The 23,736-nt window shown below is 42.0% G+C and overlaps 1 protein-coding gene across 5 annotated transcripts in view; it reads left to right on the forward strand.

Moving 5' to 3' along the window:
• Positions 1-23,736, forward strand: part of Epg5 (ectopic P-granules autophagy protein 5 homolog) — a 90,051-nt gene that overhangs the window by 18,214 nt on the left and 48,101 nt on the right. For all 5 annotated transcript variants that reach the window (XM_031366099.1, XM_031366100.1, XM_031366101.1 and 2 more), the window contains exons 8-20: positions 497-611; positions 971-1,121; positions 2,170-2,325; positions 3,863-4,020; positions 6,272-6,426; positions 9,376-9,516; positions 13,200-13,364; positions 16,072-16,191; positions 16,979-17,223; positions 19,532-19,672; positions 21,592-21,736; positions 21,949-22,146; positions 22,855-22,965. In XM_031366099.1, the coding sequence (XP_031221959.1) occupies positions 497-611; positions 971-1,121; positions 2,170-2,325; positions 3,863-4,020; positions 6,272-6,426; positions 9,376-9,516; positions 13,200-13,364; positions 16,072-16,191; positions 16,979-17,223; positions 19,532-19,672; positions 21,592-21,736; positions 21,949-22,146; positions 22,855-22,965 (2,001 nt within the window). The remainder of the gene's footprint in view (positions 1-496; positions 612-970; positions 1,122-2,169; positions 2,326-3,862; positions 4,021-6,271; positions 6,427-9,375; positions 9,517-13,199; positions 13,365-16,071; positions 16,192-16,978; positions 17,224-19,531; positions 19,673-21,591; positions 21,737-21,948; positions 22,147-22,854; positions 22,966-23,736) is intronic.

Here is a 23,736-nt window from a genome sequence, read left to right on the forward strand (position 1 = left end):
TTTTTGAGACAGAGTTTCTTTGTGTAGTCTTGGCTGGCCTGGACCTTGCTCTGTAGACCAGGCTGGTCTCGAACTCAAAGATCTGCCTGCTTCTGCCTTCTGAGTGGTGGAATTAAAGGCATGTGCTGCCACCTACTGGCTCTAGAACAGCTTTTAGTCTTGTCTTCTTTTTGACAGAAATTTAATGAGTGTTGTTTCAGGCTCTGAACAATGGATATGAACCAGGTACATATGAATTATACTTGAATTTCAGAGGACTTCCAACTGGCAGTGGGTCTGAGGCTATTAGGTCGTTGGCCTTGAGGAGGAGTCTGTAATGACTACAATGTGATGTGTGGGAGATTTAGTTTCTAGAACCACAGACTTCAGTGTGACCTCCTCTGGCTAGAGTCTGTAATGACTACATTGTGATGGGTGGGTGATTTAGTGTCTAGAACCACAGACTTCAGTGTGACCTCCTCTGGCTAGCTGATGTGATTTGGCATCTTCCCTTTAGGATGAAGACCCTGAGACCAGTTGGATTCTCCTTAATGAAGACGACTTGGTCACCCTTTTGTCCCAGTTTCCCTTTCAGGAGCTCTTTCAGCATCTTCTTGGGTTTAAAGCAAAAGGTAGATCATTGTCTCTTGTCATAACTTAAAGATGGTAGAGGCGCAGGCTCCAGACAAGAAGCATCGAGTCCTGCTTCTTTGGTGGGGTTTCCTTTGTCCACCTGTGCAAAGCCTCCTCTCTCTTGTGTTTATATTTTTTTTTACTTATGCTTAAATGAAGGTTCACTTGTGCATGTGTTACCTATTTTAAATACATTAATGTGCATTCTTTCAAGCTCCCCACTTGACTTTGATATTGGAGCAAGAGATGTGGGGTTAATTCCCCCTGTCTTGGCTTTCTCACTGACCCATACACCCGTGTTCTGCAGGGTTTTGTTCTACTAATTACATTTTTTCCTTTTTATCTGTTTCACTTCTAGGTGATTATTTACCTGAAACAACAAGGCCCCAAGAGATGATGAAGATTTTTGCCTTTGCCAACTCATTAGTGGAGCTTCTGGCTGTGGGACTAGACACCTTTAACAGAGCCCGCTATAGGCAGTTTGTGAAGCGTATTGGATACCTGATCAGGTAGTGCTGCTGTTGGCACTCCTGTGCTGGTGTCGCCTTGCTTAGGCACAACACTGCGGGATCCTAGATGCACACTTCAGTCTTCTCGTAGCTCCTGTCAGCTAGGTGGGATTTGATATGTGTTTCCAATGAAAGTTTGTGGCTAATTATCCCAGATTCAGCCGACGTGTTCCATAACTATTCTTAGAGTTCTGAGTCTCAAAGCTGCTGTGGAGAGAAAGGCCAAGGAAGATGCAGGCCTTCACGTCTTTGTTCCCTTTCTGTCCACAGCCTGCTCTTCTCTGGAATTGCCACTTACTGAACTATGTCAAACGGGCAGTAATTCTCTACTGCCATTGCTCCTCTACCATCCTTTGTCCATATCTTTCTGTAGTTTAAAATAGTTAGAAATGTTTCAAAGTCTTAAATAAGTCACTCTATTTGAACTGGGAGAACTTCATGTATTTGAGTTAAAGATGGGTTTATGGTTTTATTAGCAAGTGCTTGAAACATTTTTGAGTTTATGTACTGCTTTTCTCTAAATCAACTTCATACCCTTTTCTACATCTTCAGGTTTTTTTTTCTCAGTTATTTCCTATAGCACATACATAGGCTATTTTTTCTTAATCCAACATCTCTCAAAAGAAAGTTGATAAAACTATAAAAATCTCTCACTTTCCCAGTTTTATTCTCCAAAGTGAATTGATTTATATTCATTTATTTTAGTCAGCTTTTTGAAGATTTATAGGATGCCCTCAAAGCCTGGGGTCCCTTAGAAAGCTGAGATCCTAGTATGTGTATCTGTACTGTGCCCTGCAGCCTTCCCGTAGCTGAGGGGAGCTATGAATGCAACCCAACATGAAGTGACAGACATTCATTTTCCTTATTTACCTGTCCTATGCCTTCTGCTAAGGCCATTACCATGAGGATTGGTTTCTCATTGTCTCTGTTAAGATTACCTTAAGAACTGAGCAGATAGTAGGTGCACAGTACGTACTGAGCGTGTTATTCCTTCTCATGTAATGTAAGGTGATGCTGAAGAGGACCATGTTGTTTTCCTCATACTCAGGATGACCCTTGGCTATGTCAGTGACCACTGGGCACAGTATGTGAGCCGTAGCACAGGCATGGGGTCAATACTACAGCCCTACTCCACGGAGAAACTGCAGATCGAGTTTGATGAGCTGTTTCTCAGAGCTGTCCTACATGTCCTGAAAGCCAAAAGGTAAGAGGTAGGGAAGCACTGGGTGAGAGCTTCCTGCCTGGCAAGCAAAGCTAGCATGAAAGTCACTGACTTAGGTAGGCCCTAGAGTGATGACTTGGTGTAGTTTCCATATCTGTGTTGTACTTAAACCTCTATGTGACCCAACACACATCAGTGTCTTGGAAACAGCCTCTGTGACGGATAGTTTTATGTCAACTTGATACAGACTACAGTCATTAGAGAGGAAGGAGCCTCAGTTGAGAAAATGCCCCCCAAAAATTGGGCTATAAGCAAGCCTTCAGGTGTTTTCTTTATTAGTGATTAATGGGGAGGGCTCAAAGCATTGTGGGTGGTTCCATCCCTGGGCTGCTGATCCTGGGTTCTATAAGAAAGCAGGCTGAACAAGCCATGGGAAGCAAGCCAGTAAGCAGCACCCTTTCATGGCCTCTGCATCAGCTCCTGCCTCCAGGTTCCTGCCTTGCTTGAGTTCCTGTCTTAATTTCCTTAGATGATGAACAGCAATGTGGAAGTATAAGCCAAATAAACCCTTTCCTCCCCAAGTTACTTTGGTCATGGTGTCTCTTCACGGCAATAGTAACCCTGACTAAGATAGCTTCTCTCTTATTCTGGTCTTAAAAATGATCTTTGGTTCAAAACCCAGCAGTTGTTCTTAATATTCTCCATATGTCTGAGAGATCTTGTATGTAAATTTATGCTAATAATGTTGCCTTTGCTTTTGTAAGAATGGAGTAAATTGATGATATATGGAGGTTGAACACTGTAGCACAGAAAGCTCAAGAATTAGAAGCTTTTCTCTTGTTTGTGTTTTTCAAGATAGGGTACCTCTGTGTAACAGTCTTGTGTGTCCTGGAGCTCGCTTGGTAGGCCAGGCTGGCCTTGAACTCACAGAGATACACCTGCCTCTTTCCCCTGAGTGCTGGGATTAAAGGCCACCACTGTCCAGCAAGAATTAGAAACATTTTGTGCTAATACTATGTTATATGTGGAAAATATACATTTGACCTCATGTGATGTGCACACAGGGACAGTAAAAATACTGTATAAAATCATCATTATGGCCATGAATATAAAGTATACACAAAACATCCACATGTAATCCTTGTATTTTGCTCATCTTTCCTTCTACCTCTTTATCTTTCCTTTCCCTTCTTGACTGGCCTGTTTCGTCTCTCCAAGTAGCCCTTGTTCTGCTGAATACAATCACATTGTATATAGGTACACATTTTCTTTATCTAGTCACCTATTAATGAACATCTAGTTCCATGCCTCGGCTGTTTTGAATCATGTGTCAAGCTTTCATGTTTTAGACTTAAGTCTCTTCCATGGTACATCCTATTATATATATGCAAATATCCAAAATAATAAAAATTCCCCAAATCTCAAATACTTTTGGTACAGAGCATCTATGGTAAAGCATACCTCTCTCCAGATGCTTGTTAGAAAAGTGGTGGAGTGAGCGCTGGTCTTGCTTCCACTTCCTTTTGTGGTGAGGCTTGCTAATGCATCAACTTTCCCTGTTGCTGTTTATACTGTGCAGACTCGGCATTTGGCTGTTTATGTCTGAGATGCCCTTCGGCACGCTGTCGGTCCAGATGCTCTGGAAGCTCTTCTACCTCATGCACCAGGTGGAGGGTGGGAACCTGCAGCAACTCTGTGCCTCCCTGCAGCCGGCTGAGTGCAAGAGGCAACTCCAAGGTACCTGACCAGGGTGCTGTCTCTGTGTGCTTCACGGCCACAGTGTCAGTCCTGCCTTTAGAAGCACTGTGGTATTATGATGTTGACATGAAGGGCACTGCTTCACTGTTCTGTTAGTTAGATGCAAGGTGGGCTATCTCAAATCCAGATTCCAGCAGGTCCAAAGCTGTGCAGTAAGAACCATGATCTACCCTTTTGCATGTAGAGTCAGATCAACAAGCCTTGTTAACTGTCTCGAAGTCTGTTAAGGCTTGTGCCCAGTTGTTCCACTGAATTTTTTCTGTTTCTTCTTGATTGTATTGATTTTATGAAGTAGATAAGAGGCAGACAGTAATCCTTCAAAAACTTAACTATGTAACATAGTCATAGTCTGTGTGTGTACTTAGTGTGTGTGTAAGCTTATAGGTTCAGTCTTCAGCAACAAAATAAACCCCCAAAACTGAAACAACAAAAATTAATTTCAGTGAAGACTTGGTTATGTTTTAATGCATACTAATATTGCAGGCTATTTATGTTATAATGTTAAAGTGTTTTTGTAGAGGATAAAGTTTGGTTCCCAGTACCTATAGGGGTAGTTCCAGGAGATACAACACTCTCTGGCCTCCTCTGAACTCTACATAGGTATTGCACCAATATACATGCAGGCAGAACTACCCATCCTTGTAAAATAAAAATAAATGAATCATTTTAAAAAAAGAGTATGAGCCGGGCGTGGTAGTTTATGCCTTTAATCCCAACACTTGTCTGATAGTCTGGCCTGCATAGTCCAGGACAACCAGGGTTGTGTAGAGAGACTCTGTCACACAAAAACTAAGACTAAAACTAAAACTAAAATTAAAACTTAAAAAAAAAAAAAAAAAATCAGACTATTTAGTTAGATATAAAGATATTTGTCCATTACCCTTCATAATAAAGAAAATATGGAACAAAACATAATAGAATACTAATAGGATAAAAACATACCAAGAGCTCTTCTAAATTTTTAAAAGAAAAAGCACCTTTAATCTCAGAGGCAGGCAGATCTCTCTTGAGTTGGAGTCCAGGCAGGTTTATTGAGTTCTTGGACAGCCAGTGCTTTTAGAAACTCTGTCTCAAAACAGCAGGGGCAGCAATAGCAACAAATCCAAACAAGGAGAAAGAAAACCATATGTATGTATGTATATATATATATATATGCATATATATATATATGCATATATATATATTTTATTGGCATGTTTTTGCAGCTATTCATTATTTTTTTCTTCATTCTCCTATATATGTTCTATGCAAATCTACTTTTTGTTTATTTGCTTTCCTGTTTCAAGGTAGGTTTGTTTGTTTTTTGCACTTGTCTGCTTCATAAAATATTTCCGCACTGTCCCGGGAGGTGCTTGTATGACTGTTTCCATAGCTGAGTGTGACCTACCTGCTCTGAGTGTTTTCACAACCTCTTCTCTGGCTGCTAATTCTGTGGGAGAAGAGACAGACACAGGTGAGAGGCCGAGGATGCTAAGCACGGTCTCTGATTCAGGCTAGTCCCCCTTAGGTCTCCTCTGTAGTGCCGTCTTCTATCCCAAGTACTCACCTTAGCTGGGATATATTTCATAAATGGCCTTTTTGCCATGTTTTTTAAAAAAATTTTTGCTTTTTGTGCCTGGTTCCTACATGTATTACAGAATTATCAAATTGATAAGTTAGAAAGTTAGGTAATAACAAAGTATAGTATTGCTTACACAGCACCCTCTGAGAATGAGGCTGAGTGGATTATGTACTGCTTGTTTTATCCCATTTCCTGTTCGTCATCCTAGTTTACTAGCTAATCTGCTGTGTTTGGAGCGCCCTGCTTATGCTAGCAGTTGCCGGCTGGACAGTTTCCAGTTCCGGTGTGTGCAGGAGAGTCCCTGTGCCCGTGGGTTGGCGGTGACGCCCAGCGACTGACAGCAGCAGTGCTTTGCACGGTTCTGGGTTCTCCCCAGATCTGTACTAACTTCCCTGCTTCATTCAGTCTGTTAAAATCGTTTTTGTGAGATGAGGCATAGTTAAGTGTTAACGGTTTGCTCTGAGTCTACACTGTATTTCTATTGGTTGGGCTCTCAGAGGCCAGCTGATTCAGCTTCTGAACTAGTAGGGATCCATTTTGGAAAGGGGAAGATTCTTTTTATCTTTAAATATTTGTAAAGTTTTAATTTTTATGTCACCTTTCTTTGTGATAGTGTAATTCAATGTATGATCCTGTTTCTACATTTTATTTTTTTGATGTGAATTGCAGACCCAGAACATTTTGCGAGCTTTGAGAAGTGTCTTTCTTCCATAAACAGCTCAGAGGAGATCTGTCTCCTGACGACCTTTGCTCAGATGGCTCGAGCCAGAAGAACTAATGTGGATGAAGACTTCATAAAAATCATTGTTTTGGAGATCTATGAGGTTAGAATATGAAGTTTTGTCAGTGCTTTGGGCTTTCGGGCTGTCCATTCTTTGGTATCACTTTTAAAAAAATGTGACTTACTGAGCTACCCCTGCTCTTGTGGATAGGATGGGGAATCAAAACATCATCTGCCATAAGGAATTTTGAAAATCTGTGTTTTATAATTCTGTTTCCCACTCTTCTCTCTCGACATTTGATGCAAATTTTTGGTAAGGAATGGACAGTTTAGCACAGCTGGACATAGAGCTTTTATTGTGTCTACTGTAGCCACACAGCCAATGCTACTTCAGGGTTCCTGCCGCTGGTGACACAAGGCACTTTAAGTGAGAGTGTAGAACACTGAACTTGGGAGAGACGGTTTTGGTTTAGCTCTGCTGTTAGAGTCCCATCTTAAGCAGAAAAAGTAACTTGCCAGTTCGCCTTCATCTTCTTCCTTCACACAGCGGCCAGCTGAGGGAGAGCCTTGCATGCTGTAGTTTTTATCTGCTCCTTCTTTAAGAGAAGAGAAATGCAAAGATCACAGGGATCTCACCTCCCTGGGATCCCAGACCTTCTGTGGTGTGCAGTTATGGCAAGACGGCATGGAAATGGCTGTGTCCTCTGAGCCAGTCAGCAGTGAAGAAGCCCAGCGCTGGTGCTCATTTGTAAACAGCACAGTGAGCTCCTAAGACCGTGGCTGTGGCTCGGAAGACAGTCTTATACATCAAGATTTTAGAAACTTTTACTCTTAGGTTTTTATTTTGTAGGAGAGATTATGTATTTCTATGAAATGTATTTAAAAATAATTTTAGTGATTTTTCTCACATCAATAAATTTAAGTATTTGCCAGAGTCCAGCTCCAGGGGAGTTCTGGGTCGAAGGATGGAGGTGTGGCATCAGTGAAAATGAAGACAGTAACCACGTGTTGACATTTAAGCTAGTGACTCCAAATAGCTCGAGCTGTCTCATGTTGTTTATATAAGTTCCACAGCACTCACACATTAGCAGTCTTGACTCACGTCTTCAATCGCTTTCCAAGGATCATCAGCATTTGCCCATTTTGTTTCTTTCCCTCTTCCCCATTCCTTATCGTCATGAATTGACCTTCACCCTGTATCTTAGCATCAGTTAAGCTTTCCTCATATCTAAACATGCATTTTATATTGCAAGACAGATGGTTCTGTGTAGCCAGACACATCCTCTTTGTACTGTACCTAAGCTAGTAGCAGACATGTTGTCACAGAAATGAAAGGTATTCAAGCTCTGTGGTTAGTCTTTAACAGTATGATGCATTTATATTTGATAATCAGCAGAGGATGTGATACCATACCTAGAATAATATTTTCTATGGCCCACATATCACTTTTATGGGAACAGCATTGTGGTCCTATTTTTCACACATTCTCAGAATGGCAATGATTGAAACCTGATTCTTTCTTCCCATTTAATTAATTAATTAATTAATTCAGTTTATATCTTGATTGTTGCCCTCACCTTCTGGTCCCCCTCACATAGGCCCTCTCCCAGCCCTCCCTTTCCTCTTCTGAGTGGGTGGAGGACCCTCTGGGTATCCCCTGACCCTGGCACATTCGGACTAGCCCATCCTCTCCCACTGTGGCCAGACAGGGTGGCCCAGTTAGATGCTGACCATTGGACAAGTTTCTCTCCTCCTGGCCATCTGTCCTTGTGCCTCCCAGGGGCCGTCAGGGTTAGAGTCCTTTGTCAGCTTTTTTGCACTAGAGGGATAGCTGACCTTTTGTGTCCTTTAGTTTTCCTTGTATGTTACATAAGTTCTTAATACCATCATCTAAGTTCTTAGGATGAGCAGGAAATCATTGATCTCAGTGACTTCCTCCCGATTACTCAGGCTGACTGCAGAGGCAGCCAGGGACAGCCTGGAGAACCGGTTTCTATGATAAACTGCAAGAGGGCTTTGTTTCTCTGTAGACACTTTCAGAAAAATTATCAAAGACTTGTTCAAGAGACTTGTTCCCAATAAACCAAGCCTTAGTCACAACTGACAAAGTAAAACTAATGATTATTATTATTATTTTAAAAGATTGATTTATTTATTTTATGTATATGAGTACATTGTAGCTGTACAGATGGTTGTGAGCCATTATGTGGTTGCTGGGAATTAAACTCAGGATTTTTGCTCGCTCCAGCCCAGCTCGCACCGGCCCAAAGATTTATTTATTGTTATATGTAAGTACACTGTAGCTGTCTTCAGACACACCAGAAGAAAGCATCAGATCCCATTACAGTTGGTTGTGAGCTACTATGAGGTTGCTGGGATTTGAACTCAGGACCTCTGGAAGAGCAGTCAGTGCTCTTAACTGCTGAGCCATCTCTCCAGCCCCGTGGAGATAATAAAGTAATTATTGCCATAAGAATAAACATAGTGAAAAGCCAGGAGGATTTGAAGCTCAAATGCTCCTTAGGCTCCTCACAGGGGTCTGCAGCAGAGTCCTGTCTACAGGGCCTTGCCAGGTAGGTGGAGTCTCCAGAGGGCCTTGCCACAGGAGTGCCATCTGAAACACTCTCAGTGCTGTTCCCAGAAGCTGCAGCACGGCTCCTGCCAGCTACTCATTTGTTTCATCGCAGATGAGAAGACACTTTTGAGAAGAGACTTTACTGTGTTGCCCAAGCTGGCCGCCAGCTATGGACTCCGAGGATTCCCCTAGTTGAGGCTTCCAGGTGTCTGCGGCTTCAGGCCCTTGCCCACCGGGCTTTGCTGGGATTTTGTCTCTGAATGCAGCACTTGAACTCAGCTTGTAAATAGCTGCTATTTGTCCTGTTTTCTCTCTAACACTCTCTAGCCTCAAGGTGCATAGTTTGCTATCTCAAGTTCTGACAAGTTTCTGAGGCTCAGTGTGAGATTATGTTTTGTGGAGGAAAGTCTTATGGAAATGTGTTTTAATTATTAATTAGTATTAAAACTATCATTTCTTTCCCTACCTTTCATTTAGGTGTCTTATGTCACACTGTCTACCAGAGAGACTTTTTCAAAGGTTGGTCGAGAACTTTTGGGGGCCATCGCGGCTGTTCACCCTGAGATTATTTCTGTCGTTTTGGATAGAGTGCAAGAGAGCATTGACCAAGTTGGAATGGTAAGAGTACTGACTATTTGGCATTTTAAAGGAATCCCGAAGTAGCCAGGTATCATGGCGCATGCCTATATAGCATAGTCTTTGAGACAGATGGAGGGGATGGCAACTTGGTCTACAGAGTGAATTCCAGGACAGTCAGGGCTGTTACGCAGAGAAACCCTGTCTCAAAACCCAACCAAACATACAAACAAATCATTTAAAGACACCCTGAAGTGATGAAACACTGGCACTAATAGAAGCTTTGTTGGGAATGACTCTTCCACCAAATGAAACCCAAGTGCAAAGGATTCTAAGTTCCAGCTTGTTGTATAGGGCTGCCGTCCACCCTTAGCTGTAGTCAGCCCCTTCTGCAATTTTAAAGAGAACTTTGTTAGATGTAATAAATATCACTGGAGAAGGTGTGTGTGCCAGGGACTTTTGGTATAGCCACAGATGGGTGCAGCCATCATTACAGCTGAGCTTTGAGCATTTTTCTCATCTCACAAAGAAACTGGCTTCACAAACCCTTGCCTGTCTGTCATTCCTTATCTGCATCCTCCTTGGCTCTAAGCAGCGCTGACCTGCCTCCTGCCTCCTACCTCCTGCCTCCTGTTTCTGCACAGCTGCCTGTTTTAGATACTTTATGTAAGTGTTCTCACAGCGAGTGGTCTCTTATGTCTGGCTTATTTCACTTTGCATAATGTGGTGTAGTGTTCCTTCAGAATTGCCTTCCTTGAAATCTTGAGTAAAATTTCACTAAATTTCTGTCTCACATTTTGTTTATCCATTTGTCAGACAATGAGCATTTGGCTTCTTCCCACCTTCTGGTGTCATAAGTGTAGCTGTCATGAGCATAATTGCCAACATACATACATTTTGTGAGACTTGGTTTCAGTTCTTACTGTATTTTTATTTACTGTTTATTATTTAGTGTGTGTATGTGTATGGGTGTGCATGTACCTGGAATGATGCCATGGACATCAAAGGACAACTGGTAGGGCTGGTTTTCTCTCTTCACCTTGTGGATTTTAGTGATCAGACTCAGATGGTCAGGCTTGGTGGCAAGTGCCTTTACCACAGAGCCACCTCACCAGTCCTGTTCTCAGACAGTTCCAGAGCACAGAACCCACAAGTGTGTTTGATGGCATTCTGCAAACTGGTACCAAATTGTGTGATGTATGTGTGTATGTGTGCGTGCGCGTGTGCGTATGTGTGTGTGTGTATGCACGTGTGTACGTGTGTGCTTTAGTTTTCCAATTTTGTAGTTCAAATATCGGCTTATTTTCAGAATACATATTTTTGTTTTGTTAACAAAATGCATATATTATTCTTGGAACATCTTAAAGTAAAATTAGTGGGGTTTTTGGTCTTGCAGTAAAAGCATCAATATATTTTAAACATTTATAAATTCTATATTGTTGAAAGAGTACCTACTAGAAGATTACCCTCCCTCTTTTCCTCCCTTTTCTCTCTCTTCTCCTCCCCTCCCCTCCTCTCCTCTCTCTTCTCTTTCCCTCCTCCCTTCCCCTCTCCTCTCCTTTCCTCTCCTCCCCTCTCCTCCTCTCTCCTCCCCTCTCTTTTCCTCCGCATCTTGCTAGTGCAGGCTAGCCTCAGAGTCTACAGTGATCTCTTGTTTCAGTCTCCTGAGTGCTGGGATTACAAATGTTTGCTATACCACCTACTAAAAGTATGATTCGGCAGCACATGGCATTGAATTCAGGGCTTAATGCATTCTGGGCAAGAACTCTAACACTGTTCTATCAGCTACCTGGCAGTTCTATTTACTAGAATTCCTAACTGGTGCTTCCTGTGTAGTTGTTAATGCTTTGCATTCCTTTTCCTTGTTTTGTGGTATTGACTAGAACCTTTACTACAGAAGTGTGAGTATTACTCTTGTGTCATTCCTGTGATAGGGGAATGGTTCAGAAGTTCACCGATGCCTAGCACCATTAGTTTATGGTGTCTGTCAGATAGGACTCTTGTATTTTTGAAGTTTCTATTTTACAACACTGGCATACTGTGCAGACTTAACTCCAGGGCATAGGCTGTTGAGATAGGATGGTTATGAAATGGGAAACCACTGTCAACTCAGTAGTATCACTTGTCGCAGATAAACAGACGCACAACACTCAGACTGTACTAGCCAGGGTTCTCTAGAGGAACAGAATTGATAGGTTGACCGTCTATACAGATATAAACAGGCACATAACACTCAGACTGTATTAGCCAGGGTTCTCTAGAGGAACAGAACTGATAGGTTGACCGTCTATACAGATATAAAGGAGGTGTCAGAGTAGATTACCACTGAGGTCTGGGGAGTCTCCGATTGGACAGACCAAGAATCTGGCAGTTCTCAATCCACGAGGCAGGATGTCTGATGCTGGAGTTCAGGGGATTCCCAGAGAGGCTCTGGGTCCAAAGCAGTAGGTTCTAATGCCAGCACAGGAATGCCTCCGCAGCAGGATAGATGGACTTGCTAGTGACAGTGTAGGCAAGCAGGCAACATGGCAAGGCTTTCTTCTTCTGTATGAAAGTATAATACTGTCTTACCTCCTCCTAGTTACTTCATATATTATTTGCATTGTCTTTTCATTGGACAGCCCTGTTTAAGACATTATAAAGGGAGTCAGTTAACACAGTGACTCTTGCCTGGATTCCTCGTACTTTGGAGGCTGAGACAGGAGAATCACAGGGAGTTCAATATTAGTCTAGGCTACATACTGTTACAGACCACTCTGGGCTGTTGAGTAAGACCTTGCCTCAAAAAACCCCCATAAAACAAAGTGACCCTGATCACTCTCTTAAAGGGAATTTTATTACTGTTAACCTGCATTTTCTTAATTTGTACATACAGGTAATTTAAAAGTAGTAGTGTAGACTTTTTTTTTTTCCCAAACAGGTTCCCCCCCCACCCCCCCAGATAGGCTTTCTCTGTGTAGCTCTGGCTGTCCTGGGACTCACTCTGTAGACCAGGCTGGCCTTGAACTCAGAAATCTGCCTACCTCTGCCTCCCATGTGCTGGGATTAAAGGCATGCTCCACCACTTCCTGGCCACAAACAGGTTTTAAAACCCATTTTAATCTAGACTATTTTAAATATATGTCAAGTAGAGGGCTATCAAGATGGCTTAGCATGATGACCAGAACCCACATAAAGGTAAAAGAAGAGAGCTACTTTCACAACACTGTTCTAGGATCCCCATGTACACCCATACCAAGCCTGTTCTTGTCCACGCTTAGGACTAGGAGACACACACACGCACATGCACACGTACACGTATACACACACTGTGATAAATAGAATTTCACAGTAAATCCAGCACCCAGTTTCGGAAGTTATGAATTCTTGGTTTTGTCTCACCTGCACTCACACTGACCTATTAGCTGTCTCAACACCAGATTGCTTTCATTGTATAGAAGAAGAAAAAAAAGAGTGACTTTTTGACTTATCATCACTTTAAATTTGTGTTTTGGTATGGTAGTTTACCAGGATAGAAATCTAACAATTTATATACTAAAAAAACCCTTGACTTTTGCAAAGGATTGCCTGTGTTTTAGGTATATTTTATCTGTTTGTCCATGATTATAATTTTACTTGTCTTAAAATCAAATTTACCTCCAATCCTTTCCAAGGAAAATTTGCAAGCAGTTTAATAATGTTCCTGAGACTTAAAATTTAATTATTATTGTTTTCTTTTTAAAAAGGTTTCTTTATACTTGTTTAAAGAACTGCCTTTGTATCTTTGGCGACCTTCTGCCTCAGAGGTAGCTGTGATTCGGGACTGGTTATTGAATTATGATCTGACAGCAGTGAAGAACAAGTTGGCCTGTGTGATCCTAGAAGGACTGCATTGGGGATTTGCTGAGCAGGTATGCCACCTCTGAGAAACGGGAGACTTTACACGGATCAGTTTCAGGAAAGGATTTTCTTAAAACAGTAACATCTCTGCACCACTGCTAGGCCGGCAGATTCTTTCAGCTGTCTGAGAGTTTAGACTCCTCCTCTTCCTCCCTGCCCTCTGGGGATTGTGCCTCGGGCTTTGTGCATGTCTGAAGACATTCTACCACTGAGCTGTATCCCACAAGGTGCCTTTTCTTTAACTCTGTTTTGTGTCATGAACATCCTCTAATGAAGATATGCTACATTAAAAAACTCTGTTGCCTACATGTTGACTCAGTTGGTAAGGTGCTTGCTGCATAAACATGAGAACTCAAGTTCCATCCCTAGCAACCATGTGAGAACTGAATGTAATCTCAGCACTGGAGAGGTGGACACAGCTTGATCCACCATGGGGCTTGCTGCAAGTGGCCTTCACTTGTGCACGCACAGTGGAGGAGGAGGGGGAAGGGGAGGGAAAGAGGGAGAGGGAGGGGAAGAAAGAGAAGAGAAGACAGCGAATTCAAATGCAAATCTTCCCTTTATTCTTAGACCATTTGAGGAAACTGTCTTATCTCCTCCTAGTTACTTCATTTCCTCCTGATTGTTTCCACTGCCCCGCATGCCACTGCCAGAGTTGTTTTCTACAGTATGCCTTCATTATGAGTTTGACTTTGCTCTGATCTCAGCTCTGCGACCTCCTGACAATGTGACTCATAACAAGTTTCCTGAACTCTGGGCATTAATTGTCCATCTGTATATATTAATATTAATAGGCCTTCTCATAGAGTTATTATAACAAGCTAGAGAAACTGCTAAAGTTAATTTTCAGTTTAGATTTATTAATAGATTTATTAATATTATTAGTTAATATTTATTTATATTATTAGTTAATATTATTAGTTTAGATTTATTAATATTATTAAGGGCTTGCTATATGTCAAGTCTCCTAAGAGACATCTGATGATTTTGACTGTTATAGTTTCCTGCCTCTTTACCTGGGTCTTACTAATTATCTTATTGATCAGAATATGTTATATTCGGCATGGGTATCCCACTCGCGAAAAATCAGGAAGGAGGCTACTGCAATAACATGAGGTTAATTTTTTAATTGAAACTAGTATACTAGGGGTCACCCTGTATTCAGGACAGGAGCGACCTAGAGGAAACAAAGCTCTAAGTTTTTATACCATTTCAGAAAGAGTTTTACAGCTTACAACTGTAAGCTAGTTACAGTTTACAACATGGGCTGGTTACACTTTATCTTTTTCATTGTTTTTTAGTTTCTATTGACCTTTCTCCTCCAGGTGACCTGTGACGCCCTGCAGGAAGGGTTGGGGGGGAGATCCTCCTTCCCTGGGGGGGATCCTGGAATCGTGCATTCCTTGAGGATGGGTGTTTGCTCTGTAAACTCTTCTAAAACCTTTTGTCTTAAGGATCCGTGGACCTCCTTGCTTTCTGGTATTTTTATGAGGTATCTCCGTTTTGCTCAGTTTTTACAAATACAAACATTTGACAGCGACAAGGGGCAGAAATTAGCTTTCTACAACTGTATGGCATCTTTTGTTTTGAGCAAATCATTTAATGTTTGCAGTGTCGTGGGTGGCTTGCACTCATGGGATGGTGCTGTACAGATGGGAGACTGACTTCAGCCCTTCTCATGGGGAGCTTCTGCTTCCTGGGTGTTGGAGGGTTTCCATTGCTGTGAGGAGACACCATGACCAAGGCAACTCTTATAAGGGACAACATTTAATTGGGTTTGGCTTACAGTTTCAGAGGTTCAGACAATATCATCATGGTGGAAAGCATGGCATTGTGCAGGCAGACTTGATCTGAAGGCAGCCAGAGGGAGAATGTCTTCTGCCAAGGGCCAGGAGGAGGGTCTTCTCATGTGTCCTGGGTGGAGCTTAAGCATAGAACCTTAAAGCCCACTCCCACAGTGACACACTTCCTTCAACAAGGCCACACCTCCTAATAGTGCCACTCCCTGGGCCAAGCATATTCAAACCACCACACTGGGGTTCTTCTAGGCCTTCTCTCAGTGAAGAGCTGCTGTGGGTGAGAGCCACAGGGGTATTTCTCTAACTTCATAGTCTCCAGCCTGCAAATGGAACACCTTTGCTTTCCATTTCCCAGATGTCTGCAGCAGTCCCAATTGATTCTTCCCCCTTTGCTAGCATCATGGGTCAGCCTCCGTGAGGGCCAGGGAATGGAGTTTTTGAGAACTGCAAAGAAGACAGTTTGGAACTGCTTTAGGCTTGAAAGGCAGTATTTATGCATATTTTTGAGTGTGTCATTGATGATGAAACAACAGACAGGAATGTAGACTTGATGTAATAAGTATTTTCAAGTATTTTCCTGTGTGACTACTAATAAGCATTTTCTGATAGGTGGCAATCTCTTAACCTATCATGTAGGTTCTTTAAAGAGATTGTAGGATGGAGTGGGCAGTTATCATCAGATACTTGTTTGGAGGTTTGAGGCTGACACATGTCTTGGTGCAGTGCACTTGCTTTGTAGATTGGAGGGCCTTCCCCTGTTGTCATTTTGTAATTTCACTTCAAGGAGATACAAGTTTGGAAACATTTGTCTTCTGAATCCAGTGTCTTGTTTTACTGTTCTGTTTTTTACAATTGTTTAAAGGACTGTTTACTGAATACAGCATGGGATAATTGTGAATTTGTTTGTTTTTTTCAAAAGGGTATCCTTCATTTGGATCAAGCAGTGCACACTGAAGTGGCCTTACTAGTTCTTGAGGCTTACCAGAAATACTTGGCCCAGAAGCCCTATGCTGGGCTGATTTCTGAAAGTATGAAACAGGTATTAACTTCTTGTCTTTACTGAGAATGCAAGTGTTTACTTAAAAACTGCCTGGGAAGATGAACTTATAGTTTTGGTTTTATTTTTTCCAGTTCAAGATACAAAATTTAATTTTTATAGTTTTTAAAGATTTTTTAATTTTTATAGTTTTTAAAGATTTTTCTTAAAAAGTTGTGTTTTATTTTGGAGATATGGTCTCACTGTATAGCCCTTGCTGGCCTGAAACTCATTATATAGACCAGTTTGGTCTTGAACTTACAGAGATCTGCCTGGCTCTACTTCCCAAACTCCAGTATTAAAGACCTGCCCCACAACACATGGCAAAAATAATCTTTTTGTGACCACCAGTGTTTGAGAATTTGGCATGAGTTATAGAGATGAGTTGGGGCTTACATGTGCTACTCAAGAGAACTGAGTGTCATTTTTTAAAAAATTGCAGATTGGTAGTTAAATTATTGGTAGATTAATATTAGTTTTTATTACCACCAAGTAAATTGGCAGATGATATCAGTAGGCCCTGACTTTGATTTGTTGAATATATAGTACAGTGGTGTTGAGTTCCAACCTTTATAGTCTTCTACTTGAGCTGAGATCGCTTTCACACAGCAAGTATAAGGAGCTGTGATGGAACATTGCCTTACTAAAGTGCAACAAAGATCAATCGAAGGATAGTAGTAAGTGACACAGTCTCCTTCCAGGGCATCGTTAGTCACAGACAGAGGTAGGCAGATGAAGTCACTGGCCTGATATGTATGATTAACATTGTTTTAATGAATGATTGTTTCAGGTTTCCTATTTGGCCAGTATTGTTCGATACGGAGAGACTCCTGAGACCTCATTTAACCAGTGGGCCTGGAACTTGATCTTGAGGTTAAAATTACACAAAAATGATTTTGGAAGACAGAACTTTCCAGTCAGCACGGTACCTGACATGACAGAATCCTCCACGTTTCACCCTCTCTTGAAGGCTGTGAAATCAGGCTTGCCCATCGGCTGCTACCTCGCTTTAGCTGTGACAGCTGTTGGCCACAGGTACTGTCTGGTGAACCTCCAGGGTAACTTATAGGTAGGAGTTCTAGACTCTCAACTTTTCACATCCCAATCATGAGGCCTTTGTTAAACCCACTAGGGGTTAATTAGAGTCAAATAATGAGCCTTGTTTAATAATTTATAAAGGGAGCTTATCGAGGGAGAGTAATGCCCAAATTAATTCCTGTTCATTTACCAAAACAAATATGCAGCTATATCTCATCTAAAGCTCCCTCGTAGAAGCTTTAGGTGGGGACTTGTCTCAGTCCTTTGTGTCTACAGATTGTATTCTCAGTCGTTAGTCGAGGAATATGGTAGAGCGAGGGGACGTGGGAAGGGCACCTGGTGGGGCGGACATGAGCAGAGAGAAAGAGAGGAAGAACCCTTAACTGAAGCTGAGCAGACTGATGGGTGGCTGGGAGGACACATTTGAAAGTAGGTAAGAGAGGGTGATTGATGTAGAGTATTCTAGAAGGAGGAGTGGTTGTTTAGGCCTTTAGGCCTAACACGTTATACCCCAGAGCTTGGGTACCAGAATAGTTCCTCACCTCTAAGATGGGAATGATTGTATTGACTGGATTATGAAGTTTAAGTTCGTCACAATACTCAGTACATACTCAGAACAGTGTCTGGCTTATTGACTCTAACTCTAGCTTTCCAAACTTGTTTCATAATTTCTCTGGATGCTATGCTCATTCTGAGACTGGGTTCTTTCAGTATATAATGATTACTGATGGGAGTGAAAGAGACAGTAAGTGTTTCCCTTTAGAATTGGTTCCATAGCTCCAATGGGAGTAGAACAGCAGCGATTTAAAGGAGCCTGTGGGCTGTGGCTGAGGTAGTCAGACTTCAGCTCTACACAGTATAACATCATGGACATAGAGGGGATAGTAAAGTCACCCAGAAGCGTCAGGCTAAAACATTGTTTTTTAAACATGTTTCTTAAAATTAGTATTTTTTAAAAATAATGTGTATATGTGTATGTATGCCATCATGTGTATAGGTACCTGTGTAGGCTAGCATGTGTGGATCCCCTGGAGCTTGGGTTACAGGCCAGCCATGGCTGTTGGGAACTGTCTTTTTGGAAGAGAAGTTCAAGTTCTTAAGCACTCCAGCCTTTATTCTGTTCCACACTTCCTGTTTTTCTTTTTAGAGGTTCCATTTATAGATGCTCTAAAATACATATAAAATATAGATAATTCTGTGTTTTTATTGTTACTATTGTAAATACTCCTTACATGGTAGCTTTTGCACTATTAACTTTTAATTTTTTAAATTTTAATTTTTAATTTTTTTTTCTTAAGAGTTAAAGCATTATAGGAAAAGTACAGAGTAAAGAAAGTGGGGGAAATCCACTGTTTCCGCTGCTCCTGCACTTTGAGCGAGCGTTCTGATGAGACGCCATGTCTGAGTTTTTCTTCTTTATCTAACTTATCTTTCCTATTAGATATAATCGTGAGAATACAATGTTATGTTTTCACCCAGTATAATTGTAGAAGAAATGTTTTTTTATGTTGCTCTTGACTATCATGCTCATTATTATTATTTTGGTTTAGATTGTTTGGAGACAGTCTTACTATGTGTAGTCTTGGCTGCCTGGAACTCTGTTTAGAGTAGCCTGGTTTTGAACTCATAGGATAACTGTGCCTGCCTCCTGAGTGCTGGGATTAAAGGCATGTGTGACCACACCTGGCTGTCTGTATTATTTGAAAATGATGCTATAAGATTTCCATTAAATATATTTCCCCTAATTTGCTCAACAGTATTTTGCAGTTGTAAGAATGAGAAGTTTTATCTTTATATAGATCAAATTCTATTTCCCCCTATATTTATTTAGATGATTATATTTCAAATTCAAAATAAAAATCTTTTAAGTCAGATAAACTAAAAATGTCAGTAAAATGAAAAAATACAAAATACAGTTCAACTGTATTAGAAGATAATACATGTCAAAGGAAAAGCAGCTATGTCTGGCACACTGCAGTCTAGGCTGCCAGGCTGAGCTGGCTTCATGAGCTCCCCTTTGCCGCTGTGCCATCTGGGATGCTTGGGCAGGGCCAGCTTTGTCTCTCATCTTGGTCCTGGGACATCTTGAAAATCTTGGCGCAGTGCGTTCAACATTCTGTCTACCGAGACGAGAGTATAGATGAGAGTTTAGGAACTCTACATTTCTAAGTTACTTGTGTAGAATTTCTGTGTAGGTGAGTCACAAAAGTTTTGGGAACTGAGATAATCTAGCTTCTGCTTCACTGGAGGAATATGCTTTTATGAATGAGCTGCTGAGTGCTCACAAGTCCCCTTTGTTTTCCAGCATTGAGAAGTTCTGTGCAGAAGGCATCCCACTGTTGGGCATTCTGGTCCAGTCAAGGCATCTGAGAGCAGTGGTCCATGTCCTAGACAAGATTCTACCTGTCTTCTACCCTTACCAGTATTACCTTCTGAAGAACGAGCAGTGAGTATATTCTGCGGGTAGAAATGCCCCAGCAAGTACAAAGTACGAATGACTGTTTTCTGGGTTCTAGAGTAAATTCGAAGGGAACGGTATTCCAGCAGTATTTTGTTTGTTTGCTTGATGGTAGTTGTTTTTTTCCTCTCAGTTTATAGAGAGAGGTACAAGTATTATTTTCCAATCCATTTGAACATATTTTGTATTTTCTTATTTTACTGCTTCTTTTCCCATTTAACTGACTACCTTTTTTTAAAGGTTTATTTTTATTTTTGATTTCATGTAATTTGTGTGTCTGCGTGACAGTATGGGCACATACTTGCAGAGGCCAGAAGAGGGTGTCAGAGGTCCCTTGGATCTGGTTGTAAGACACCTGATGTGGCTGGGACCATACTTGGGTCCTCTGCAAGAATAGTCATCCTCTTAACTGATGAACCATCTCTTTATCAGCCCCCAGCAGTGGTTTTTGTTTTGTTTTGTTTTTTTGTTTGTTTGTTTTATTGTTTTTATTATTTGCTTATTTTTATTTTTTTTTTGTATGTGTGGCTTTTTTGTTGTTGTTGTTTTTTGTTTTTGTTTGGTTGGCTTTTTTTTGAGACAGGGTCTCTCTTTGTAGCCCTGGCTGTCCTGAATCTCACACTGTAGACCAGGCTGGCTGGCCTTCAACTCAGAAATCCACCTGCCTCTGCCTCCCAAGCGCTGCGATTAAAGGTGTGCGCCACCACCATCCAACTATGAGTTTTTAATTTATTTTTCTTCTTTATGAGGTAGAAAATTTTTCACTCTTTAGAATGTGGTTGATGAATGTTGTTTAGATTAAGGATTCTAATTTTATTTGTTATGAAAGGTATTTCCTATCTCAGTTAATTTAGAATTTCTTAGAAAGCCTATTAGTATTTAAAAGAAGATTTGTTTCCTTTAGAATCTTGGAGTAATGCTCCTTACCTGTGGCAGCAGTTGTGACAATACCCAAACAGTGTTTTATGTAGCCTACAGGTTGTGGGCAGATACCAAGAACAGGAAAGAGGGAAGAGGTGGCCAGAGGCAGGGCTTGCTCTCCTGGGGCTTCACAGAGAGTGGTGGGAAGGGAGGGAGAGCCGGTGGACCAGGCAGGCAGTGTGTGCTTAGGGACAAGGGCAGTGGCAGCTTTCTTAGCAGATGCTTTGGTTCAGTAGTTCTCTGATTTGCTTGCTGCTGAGAGTTGAGGTAACTAAGTTACATATGCATTCCCACACTCCTGGAGTTTGACCTTAGTAGAAAGAGTTAGGGATACTTTTAAAAACTTAAAGTTAGCATCCTACACACTTAGGGAAGCTTGGGAACTACAGAACTTGGAGACATTTCTGCTTAGAAGCGCAAGACATGGGGAGGGGGGGGACAATGGTATTTTAAGGTATTTTCTTCCAGCGGCCTTTAACTTGTCTTTCTATGACTTGGATCTGTTCATTACAGTGCTACAGAGAAATTTAATTCCTTTTAGCACATATTAAACATGAAGATTTTATCCTCCTGAAATCCTTGAAGGTTTATCAGAATCCCAAGTAGCACTGTGTTCTAAAAATGGAACCAATGTAATGTTTTTCTGTTTCCTCATAAGTAATTATCTGCTGGTAATGAAAAGACCCTGGGCACATAGCTCAGTGGCAGAACACTTGCCTAGCATGCTCATAGTTCTGGATCCATTCCTAGACACCCTCTAACCACTGCCCCAAGTCTGCTGTGGGGTTCGTGCCTGTATCCCAGCACTTGGGAGCTCTGGTGTTTAAGGGCAGTTTCAGCGACATGTAAGTTAGAGGCTAGCTGGGGTCTGCGAGGCCCTGTCTCAGAACAGCAAGAGAAAAACAAAGCAAGCGAACAAAAGCCCACACAGCTGGCGGCAGTTCTGCCAGATTGGATCAGGTGTGTGATCCTTTGTGCTCCCGCAGGTTTTTGTCGAACCTTCTCCTCTTCCTACAAATGGACAGCGGTACTCCTCAGGGGGTCACACAGCAGGTCACCCACAGGGTGGCACAGCATCTGACAGGAACCATCCATGGAGACAATGTGAAGCTTCTCAACAGCATGATCCAGGTTGGGGTCCTTACAAATCTCTTAAGACACTTTTCTTCTTCCCCCAGAATGTGTGGTGTTAGCTCTTAGGATGTGGGTATTGCAGTCTCTTGGTATGGGAGGGCTGTTAGGATTGGGCTTTCATGGGAGCGGGTAGCATTTTGAACGTGTTTTAACCGTGGGAGGGAGAGTGGGTGTTAATCTTTCACATCACCTGAGCTGCTGCTTCCTAGGCACACATATGTGTAAGCACTCAGCCGGATGAAGTAGGTCCTGTGGCTGTGTTGGAGTTCTGGGTCCAGGCTCTCATAAGCCAGCATCTCTGGTACCGGGAACAGTCCATTCTCTTCCTCATGGATCACTTGTGTAAGACGGCGTTCCACCTGATGCAGGAAGATTGTGTGCAAAAATTGCTCTACCAACAGCACAAGGTAACTGTAAGAAAATTTGTTTCAGCCATTGGCTAGATACTAGCTGCTAAAAGTGTCTTGTAAATACACAATTCTTGGTCATCTGTGGCAGCTCTCTCTCTCTCTCTCTCTCTCTCTCTCTCTCTCTCTCTTTCTCTCTCTCTCTCTTTTAAACTAAGTTACATGTTAATGTTATGTTGTCTCAGTAGACATAGTCCAATTGAGGAGCACACTGCAGAGGGCCTGGAGTTCTCAGTGCATGTCCCTGTGTGCAGCCAGGGACTGCTGCAGCTGACAGCAGTTCCCACAGCCCTTTTGACGTCCTTTTCCAGCTAGTACACACTGTCATGGCAGCCACAGTAATATTTCCATACATGTATATAACGTACTGTGCTCATGGCTGGGTCACTGCCGAATTCTACCAGAACTTTAAAGAAGAACTCATGGCAATGCTCTCCATACTGTCCCACAAAGTCACAAGGAGGGGAGCTACCAAAGCCATGCTATGAGCTGCTATTATCCTGGCACCGAAATATTAGGGGATGATAAAGAAAACCATAGATGAGTTCTTGGATGAACACAGAAAACAATTCTGAGTAAACTGAATTCAGCAGCACCAGGAGATGTCTGTCTTACTGGAGTCTTCAAGTGTCGAGCTAACTGCTGAGACTCTTGGTACAGTCACAGTCTCTTTAAGATTCTTTGTTGCTTGTCTTCTCCCTGATGTAGAATGCTTTGGGCTACCACTGTGACCGGAGTCTCCTCTCCTCCTTGGTGAACTGGATTGTGGCAGGCAGCATGACTCCTTCCTTCGTGGAGGGCTCGTCCACCTCCTCACAGGTATGATGCCTACCGAGGACCATGTATGAGCTCTGGAAGATCAAGAGCGGGTGTTCTGGGTGTGTGGCCCACGCTTCAGACTGATAATGCCATTTGCTAGCTCTGTGCCTTGGGCTGCTGCTTCTCTGTCTTCGGTTTCTTCATAGTCAGCTGTATATAATTGAACCTGTATGGAAAGCACTCAGAACAGACCTTAGTCAGTACTCGCTGTGCTTTGGCCTTGCCCTTGTCAGAAGAGACAGCAGCAGCAGTTTCGTCATGACTGCTGACCTGAGGCTGCATAAGGCCATGACTGTTTCATCTCTTAAGCCAGTAGTAACATCCTTCAATCTATTAGCTGGTCCTCCTCCTGCCTAGACTGATGCCCATCCCCCTCTTCTGCTTCTCTGCTTCCCTGAGACTCTGAAGGGCCATCCTTCCTACCTAGCTCTAGAACATTCCTTGGCACAGCACTCTGCCACCAAGTACAGTTCTCATAATTTTTCTATCTTTGAGCAGTTCTCAAACTGTGGGTCGTGACTCCTTTAAGGGGTCAAATGACCCCTTCACAGAGGTCTCCTAAGACTATCAGAAAACAGATATTTGCATTATAATTCATAACAGTAACAAAAATTAGTTATAAAATAGTAATGAAAATAATTTTATGGTTGGGGATCACCACAACATGGGTTGTATGTATCTGTATTAAAGGGTTGCAGCATGAGGAAGGTTGAGAACCACTGCTGTAGAACAACTTAGTATTTTTAGTTTCTTGTTTTGTCTTAATTGTAT

Source organism: Mastomys coucha, unplaced genomic scaffold (genome assembly GCF_008632895.1).
Source record: "Mastomys coucha isolate ucsf_1 unplaced genomic scaffold, UCSF_Mcou_1 pScaffold13, whole genome shotgun sequence".
NCBI lineage: Eukaryota > Metazoa > Chordata > Mammalia > Rodentia > Muridae > Mastomys > Mastomys coucha.